The sequence below is a fragment of the Argiope bruennichi genome, chromosome 10 (assembly GCF_947563725.1).
Source record: "Argiope bruennichi chromosome 10, qqArgBrue1.1, whole genome shotgun sequence".
In the NCBI taxonomy this organism is placed as follows: Eukaryota; Metazoa; Arthropoda; class Arachnida; order Araneae; family Araneidae; genus Argiope; species Argiope bruennichi.
In genome coordinates, this window is record NC_079160.1 from 102,141,599 (window position 1) to 102,150,881 (window position 9,283).

Genomic DNA, 9,283 nt, shown 5'->3' on the forward strand with positions numbered 1-9,283 from the left:
ATGCTGAGAGCTTTACCTTGCGTAAAAGGTTCTGTGACTTTCTAGAAAAGATTCGTATTCAACTGCGGAATGCCTTTTCTGAAGTGTATTGGATCCCGTCTGTCAGCCAACGGCTGAAACGGAAAATTTGCTTTCGCTTTTCCGGGCTGCTTTGTTTCTAATGGAATTAAAAGGTTTTTTGAAAAGCTAGCGGAACAATGCAACATTAGAATCTGTATTGACTAATTTATGATGTTTGAGTTGAATCTGAAATATGCAGAATGATTGAAGAAGCCCCTCCTTACCTGACAAATGTTAATGATTTTCCATATTATAAATTCGCTTAATTTCAACATTCTTCGGTTAATACCAAAATAATTCATCAAAGAAATTCAATTTACATTAAACAAACGTGATGGTAAAGTTTCCGCATTTAAATTTTGACAGTTCAGAGTGGGTTTATGCTGTAATCAAAAAACACATGAAAATGCTTTAAAAAACGGCTTTTCTTGTTTTTTGCGGAAAATAAATTTTAATGATGGGATCTAATTCTGCATTTATCTGAATTTGGTTTGGGAGTAAATGGTGCACAAAATTGGAAATTCTTACAATTTCTTACCGATAATGCATTACCGCTTCTGAAAATTAATTTCAGGCTTTTCTGGGTAATACTAATTACACACAATGATCCACCATATCTTATTAGAGAACCTGTAGAACACAATACAATTATTTGTCGTAAAACCATAGGATAACTATGATTTTATTCTAGTTCTCATCACCCGCCGTGGTACAAGCCTTCCTGTTGCTGGAGGCCCATTCCGTCATATTTCACCAAACTTTTTTCTTATTTTCCTGACCCGCATAGCAATCTATTGAATCGAAAACATCTCGTCTCCATATAGTATTGAAGGTTAAATTAATATCATTGAAAATGCCTCATTGGGTATTCAAACAAGAAAAATAGCTTTTGTGACTAACTCTATTGATATAGCCAATTAGTCACTATTTACAATTATAAGAATCACAAAGTTTGAATTTTATTAAGATTTTGTGTTTTACTCGCAGGTGAATATCAAATTTTAATTGAATAACTGTGTGATTTTAATTGATAATAATTGAATTTTAATTGAAATTGTATTTAATTGAATAACTTTCCAAAAATTATTAGCGAAAAAGAGTCATTATAAAATGATCATTTTATAATTTACTAGAAGTGATCTTTTTGTATTCTGAGTTTTATGAATGCAGCTTTGTTAAATTTTTAACTAACTGTTATTTAATATTCTTAACACGTGATAATCTTTGAAATTTAAGGAATCTCTGAATAAATTTGTTCCAAATCTGTCCATCTAAGATGCAAAATATTTTGAGAAAACAACAAGATTTGCCATGTCGCTTTTCTAGAAAATAAAAGCCTGTAATATATGGGAAGATAAAGTTCTAATAATAATAATAATAATAATTAATTTTAATATTACCAAAAATTGATTTTAAGTTGTAAAACTATATTTATAAAGTATGTCCAAATGTAAATTTTGTCTGCAGGATATATTTTGACTGCAAAACATTTTGAAATATAAATAATTGCTGCTGTTTTTTTCTCTAAGATAATTCAGTTTTTAATCATATTTAAATTGATTACACTTGTATTTATACTGTGTATTTATTGGTATTTCTTAAAGCTAAAGTGTATTTTGTTCGTTATATATCAGATGTAGTTCATGATAAAGAACTTCACTTAAAATAGTAATTATAGTTGAAGAATTATCAATATAAAAAACTAAAAAAACTGGTACTCTTGTAAAATATTATGGTACTCTCAAAGAAAAATAAATTCTAAGAGCATGCGTGTTTTTTTCTTAAAAAATTCAATTGAAATTGAAGTTGATTGTTGTACACATTTCTAAATTTTATTAAATTATGCCAATAATACTAATGAAATGTAATTCATTTGAATATGCTAAAATAAATAATTCTGCCAACCATTCTTAAAAGGACTTGAAAAACTTTCAAAAAATATATAAATTTCATCATTTGTATTTAATATAATTCCCATTTTTAACGGAATGCAATGATTTATTGTATAACTAATCTTTAAACACTTTGTATAAATTTACTATTCTGAGAATTCATATGGGCATAGTTTTATTTAAAATTTATTTGGTTCTTAAACTAAGACTTTGACTTCTTCACCAATTATTAAAAAATTCAAAATTATGCGAATTATGTTTGCACAAACAAAGCCAATACGCTTGAAATAAAGTGATGCTACTTGAATGAATGTTTAAAATTTTAAGCGTGCAATTGGTCTTCAAAATTTTGTACGATGAAACTTCTAATTAATGTGTGAGAATAATGCATTATTATCTTTAAGTGAAATTATTCAAAAACCTATATTCATTTCTGTGCTAAAAGGAAATGTTATTCCTAAATAATGAAATATATTGGCAAGGTTTTAAATGGAAAATTCTACAAATTTCCAAAGTGGAAGGAATGTTTAATCTGCTTTGTTCCTTTGGTTAAGAAGGGAAGAGACTTGTTTTAAACTTTTCTAGAAAACTCTAGTAAATTCCCGCGATGGCGAATTCGGAATCCGGATCTGAATATTCATGAAGCGATAGACAAGGAAATGTAACAAACGACTCAAAAGCTTCAGAAAGAATGGTAATCTGATTACTTGAAACTTTTTTATAGTCAAACTCTATAGTTTCCCGAGCGTTAATTTAATTATTTATAGCATTCCGCTATCACTAACAGCTCTCAAATGTCAAATATTCTTATAAATGCCGAAGAATTTCTAATGTTTATTAGACATGAATCCTTTATTCTATGTCTGTTCAATATTCTTTCTCGTTATTTCCGATAGAATTTCTTTTCCAGTTTATTTATTTAAGCTTGTTTATCAAAGAATTTCGAATTCGTTTTGAATGTTTTTATGGAATATCGCATTAATAAACTGACCCTGAGACTTCAGCGAGAATTGCATTGATTTTGTCTTTTATAATGTTTTTTTTAGAATTCAGGTAAAGGAAACGCTTTTTTCATATTAATCATATAACAGACATATTTTGTTCCTTTGAAATTTGATAAACTGATTGAAACAAATTTTAAAGTTTCTGCCTGCTTTATTGTCGTTTAATATTGGTAACTGAAATTTTAGCACAACAAATGATTTCTAGTAAAAACTTAAAATATATGTAAATTTTCATATTTTATTTCGAGCAAAATTTCTGTTTATAGTTTTTTTTTTTCAAAAGTGGACCGCAAAAGACAATATTTCTCATGCAGGGCTGGGGGGGGGGGGGTGAAAAATACCACCCAAATATTTTTAAATTTTTAAGAGCTATTGGTTTCATCAACTGTATTTAATACCTTTTCCGCCTGCTTGTTTTCCCCTTTTGTTAAATGCGTCTTCTTTACATGATTATTTTGCCTTTACGTTAATCATTGTCTTACGATAAATGGTTTTATAATATTTGTATCGACACATTTTATGTGGCTTTAATTACTTACACTAGCTTTTAAAATCGTGTTGTTTTAAATATATGTTCTGATTTTACCGTAGGTTGCTTGGATTTTGCTTGGCGTAGTATAGCCAAAAATGGCTCTTGCGCCAAACCACACACAACAACATTCTCATGTAGGGTGTTCACTTCAATCGTGATCAAATAAAAATATTCTGAACATTTAGAAAAAAACCATATTCTTCGAGTCAGAAAAATTCATAAAATAATGTGTAACATATATAATACTCAGCTATTTTAATCAATAAATGTGATAATGATTTTTTTTAAATTTTAAATGCATCAAGACTTTTTAATCAGCATGACTCAGAATGCTGGTAAACTATATGAACATTTAGATTTCAAAATTATTTTCAGAACTTTTTTTTTTGGTTCAAACGATATGAAATATGTTTGCATCATTTTGAGTACTTTTTTTTTTATTGGAAGTAATGTTTGTATCTAGCTGTGAAGAAATTAGCTATTCCCCATCAGAACAAAATAAAATATAATATCGTTACAATATCATCGCGATATTAATGAATGCCAAATATCAAAACGATATCGTAAAATATCGTGCCCTGATAGGTGTGTGTCAATATTCCTGGAGGTGACTCTGTGTGTATAGGTCTCGGCTAGCACTGAGGTAAGTACCAATGCTAAACAAGAGAAGAGCCGGTGGCTGCCTACCCTTGTTGGACTCCCTTTTGAGTGGTGCCCTCGGGGTCGGAATACTTCTGTTTCCTTGATTCAACTATTCTTATTCATGATGATAGTTTTAGTGCTTCTTTTCTACTTAATATATTAAATAAATGTGCCTGGAAATTTTTAGTTTCATTTGGAAATAATCGTCATGCCCTCTAACTTACCAAACAGTTTTTGTATTCTGATTCTGATATTATGGATTAATAGCGGTTACATATCATTTATAATATTTCTTTGTTTAACACCCACACACGCCCTGTTACCCGACTTGGCCCAAAGCCTTTTTGGCCCTTGGTAAATCAAAAGCTAAAGGTATCGTGCACATGCCTCCCTCAAAATAATAAAATCTACACCTACAAGTATTTCACATAAGAAAAACCATTGGGTGAAAAACATGATGAGCATCAAAGAGCAGATGCTTAAAAATTTAAGACCAATCACAAAATAAAGACCAAGAAATCATATCAGCCAAACTGGAATTATTAACTTATAATAAATAATTTTTTAAAGAAATATTTGCAGAAGATGTACCAAAAGTAATCTAAAGTTAGTTTTGAAAAATTAAACATTGACATATCTAAAAACACATAGAGCAATAAATTTCCCAAAATAGTTAAAAATATTTAAAAGAGTATAAATATTTTTTAAAGATCAAAAGCAGTTCATAATTCGACAAGGATTCAAAGATTGTAAAAACTTCAACCCTTGAGTCACGAAAACGTTTCGTCAGAAAGACTATATTTATGGACACGCTTATTTTTTAAATAAAATGCGAAATTTAAAATTTGTAAAATGTATAAAAAGTATAATAATATTATTGATGAATAAGATAAGAATCACTAATATCATTTTTCTTAATATAAGTTTTATCTTGAAATGATTGATATTGTTTCACCCCTAGATTGAAAAAGTTACCCGATGCATCGATACCCCTCAGGGGCTCGCCTTCTTTAGGTGAGTACGGGTGTCCCAATCCCGAGGTTCCCAGGGATCTTTGCTCCCTTTCAGTTCGCTCTCCTCTACGCCTTCTGCTTTCTGCTGTGTCTTTCCTTCCCTCGACGGCAAGCGAGGGAGCTCTCCATGAGAAGCTGTCGCCGCTCTGTTTGCTTCTTGCTTCTCATGGACAGCCAAAACCCCACGTGTTTGCCGTGCGTGGCGACCCATTTGAAAGACGGGTGGTGCACTGTGGTCCCCGGTGTATCAATCGGCTGGTGCCTAGTCACCTCAGTGTCTAGTCTGCTAGGGATCAAGCGAAGGGGCTACTCCTTGGGCTTGGCGTTAAGGGTGGTCACTGTCCCCGGGGGTAGCTCCCAGCGTATAGGTACCGATTAGCACTAGGGTGGATGCCGAGGCTGATAATAACCAGAGCCGGTAATTGCCTTCCCTTGTTGGGCTCCGTGGTGGGCGGTGCCGTCGGGCCCGAATCTTTAGCAATGTCGTATGGCTCCTCCCAAGAAGGGTCCCTTTAGTGGGCAACGTATTCCTCAACCTTTTAATATTGACAACCATTTTGATCGTTTTTATATCGTGAAGCGCGTTTCTGAAAAAGACGAGACATTTCAAACAGTATCTCCGTTTCTGGTACAAAAGGCCATCAATGCCACAATTGGTGAACCTACTTCCATCCGCAAGATGCGTTCAGGCGACTTGCTGATAGAGATAAATTCTCGCAAGCAAGCTCAGCAGTTGCAAAAAATAAAAGCTTTAGCAACTATACCGGTTCGTGTTACCCCTCATCAGTCATTAAACACTTCAAAAGGTGTCATAACTTGTGGTGAGATATTAAATCTCCCAGTAGATTTAATTACTAAGGAATTAAAATCCCAAGGTGTTATCCATGTCCGCCGAATTACGATTAGGCGAGACGGAGAAACAATAGAAACCAAGCATCACATTCTTACGTTTATGTCACCTAAATTACCTGAGTCTATATATGTAGGGTACATTAAGCGTCCAGTTAGACCCTATATACCGAACCCATTGAGATGCTTTAAGTGTCAACGCTTTGGGCACTCGAAAGCAAATTGCCGAGGCACTGTAACTTGTGCCCGATGTTCTGAGAGAGGACATGAGAGCCAGGAGTGTTCCGCACAGGAAAAGTGCGTGAATTGCAAAGGTGATCATACGTCCTTCTCCCGCTCGTGCCCTCGATGGCAACTTGAAAAGGAAATAACAGCAGTAAAAATTAAAGAAGAATTGTCATACCCAGAAGCCCGAAAGAAAGTTCTTTCTCAAACACCCTCACCTGGCATTAGCTACGCCTCTGTTGTCCGGAAGAATTTTTGTGAAAACTGTGCATGTCAAAATTGCACTAAAAATAAGAATACCTTACCATCCTCTAAACCTTCATCCGATTCCGATACTGATAAATCTTTTGTTAATGAACATGACACTAAGAAGTCAGAAACAAGTAAACGAAAACAATCAAAATCAGATAAATCACTGAAACTTAAGCTTGCAAAACGTGGAGTTTCGAAAACAAATCTCTCTGCAAAATTAAAAAAATCGGCTACTAAAAATTCAGTAGCTTTGGGACTTGCAAGTCAAGGTATAGCCCATAAAGACTTGACGTCTATTTTTGGTGGCATACCAAATTGTCCCGACCTCAAACTTCATCCTTCGGGGGATGAATCTGAATTTGAAATGAGTTGCGAAGTTTCTGCAACTCCTGTCGTTGCGCCTAATAACTCTTCAGCGACGCATATCTCTTAATGGGTACCTTCCTTTCTTGGAATTGTCGCGGCATTCGTTCCAAACTTCATGACATCAAGACCATTATTAATACCTTTCATCCGGTTTGTTTTGGTCTTCAGGAAACTTTCATTACACCTAATATTCCATTAAAATTACGTGGCTACAATTGTGTTCGGAAAGATGCAGGCACTACAGGGCATAGTTCTGGTGGTGTCTGTATTTTTACCTCAAATCTATACCCGAGCACACCTCTTACTTTACATACTTCTCTACAGGCAGTAGCAGTTCAAGTCCACATCCGAACACTGGTTACAGTCTGCTGTGTCTATTTGCCACCTCATGATGTCATTAGCCAACAGGCCCTTAACAATTTGATCGACCAGCTTCCATCACCTTTACTGATAATAGGGGATTTCAATGCTCATAGTTCTATGTGGGGTTCGAATAGTACAAATTCTCGTGGGCGACAGATCGAACAGTTTATTACTAATAACTGTCTCTGTCTGCTCAATACTGACGAGAAGACATACTTTCATGCGCCCACACGCAGCTTCCACAGTATTGACTTGGCCATATGCTCTCCTGACTTACTGCCATTCTTGAACTTTGCTGTCAGTGAAGATCTCTACAACAGTGATCACTACCCTTTAATAATCTCACAGGCTGATAGAAGTGGTGCGACCTTACATCCACCACGTTTCCTATTCCAGCGGGCAGATTGGGCTACTTTCACACAGCTGGCAGAAATTACCGAGACTATGGTTAATACTTCCGATATTACGGAGGCAACGCAAAATGTTATTGATTGCATTATATTTGCCGCTAATAACACCATCCCCAAATGTTCCCCACGTTTAAGAAAATTTCGTCGCCCGTGGTGGAATGAGGCTTGCCGTGACAGCCACAAAGAACAAAAGAAAAGATGGAACATTTTTCGAAGGTACCCTTCAACAGAGAATCTTATTGCTTTTAAATGTGCCAGAGCCAATGCACGGCGTATTCGCCGACAGTGTCAAAGGGAATCATGGATTCGCTTCATCTCGTCAATTACATCCTCTATTTCTAGCAAATTGCTTTGGAAGAAGGTGAAGGCTGCAAACGGAATCTATAAAGATTTTTCTTTCCCTGTATTGAAGATGGGAAGTGGTACGGTTTCCTCTCCATTAGACGTTGCTAATACTCTCGCGGAAGCATTCGCACAAGTTTCCGCTGCTGATTCATACCAGCCCGCATTCATGGCGACTAAGAATCAAGCGGAACGGAAGAATTTACGTTTTTCCACCCGAAGATCTCTTCCCTACAATTCCGATTTTAGCATTTATGAACTGCTATTGGCCTTATCTAAAGTACATGATACTAGTCCCGGACCGGATGGAATTACGTACAATATGCTTCGCTATTTATCTGCGTCCTCTCTCTCTAATCTGCTGCGTCTATTCAATCGTATATGGAGTGAACAGAGGTTCCCTTCGCAATGGCACGAAGCTATTGTGATACCAATCCTCAAACCCGGGAAAGATTCGTCTAACCCTCTGCATTATAGACCAATTGCGCTCACAAGTTGTCTGTGCAAGACGCTTGAGCGAATGGTAAATGCCCGTCTTGTATTTGAACTGGAGAGGAAAGAATGCATTCCACAGTTGCAGAGTGGTTTTCGAAAAGGACGTTCAACATATGATAATATCGTTTTACTCGAGACCCAAATACGCAACGCATTTGTACGCCGAAATCATCTGGTCTCTATTTTCTTTGAAGTTGAAAAGGCTTACGACCGTACCTGGCGCTTTGGCATTCTTAAAACTCTTTTCAAATTTGGTTTTAAGGGAAATTTACCTATTTTCTTAAAAAACTTTTTATCTTTGCGAAAATTTCGTGTTCGAATTGGCAATTGTTATTCAGATTCTTTTATTCAAGCTGAGGGGGTTCCACAAGGAAGCGTCCTTAGCGTAACGCTCTTTATGATTCATTTTAGTCAAATTCTTAACATTTTACCACCATCTGTCGAGGGCACCCTGTATGTGGATGATCTTCAGATCTCCTGTCAGGGTTGCAATATGCACCTAATAGAGCGTCAGCTACAAGTTGCAGTTAATAAGATAATAGATTGGTGTGAGGAAAACGGACATAAGATTTCCGCTGAAAAAAGTAAATGCGTTCACTTTTGTCGGAAGCGTGAAATTCATTTGGACCCTTTAATTAATATTAAGGATACCTCAATCCCTGTGGTTGGTGAAATAATGTTTTTAGGAGTAGTGTTTGATCGTAAGCTCACTTTCCTTCAGCATGTTTTATATCTGCGGAAGAAGTGTGACAGGTCAATGAACATTCTAAAAGTACTTTCTAAAACCACTTGGGGAGCAGACCGTACATCGTTGCTTCGAATTTATGAAGCAGTTATT

General features: G+C 35.4%; 1 protein-coding gene across 1 annotated transcript; it reads left to right on the plus strand.

The window, feature by feature from the left end:
• Nucleotides 1–5,630: 5,630 nt before the first annotated feature.
• LOC129987679 (uncharacterized) lies at nt 5,631–6,902 on the plus strand. The gene has a single exon (XM_056095633.1). It carries the CDS (start codon nt 5,631–5,633, stop codon nt 6,900–6,902), a length of 1,272 nt encoding a protein of 423 aa, XP_055951608.1.
• The last annotated feature ends 2,381 nt before the right edge of the window (nt 6,903–9,283 follow it).

Bases quoted from the DNA above. Each gene is read 5' to 3' on its own strand.
- LOC129987679 (XM_056095633.1), top strand. From the start codon at position 5,631: ATGGCTCCTCCCAAGAAGGGTCCCTTTAGTGGGCAACGTATTCCTCAA.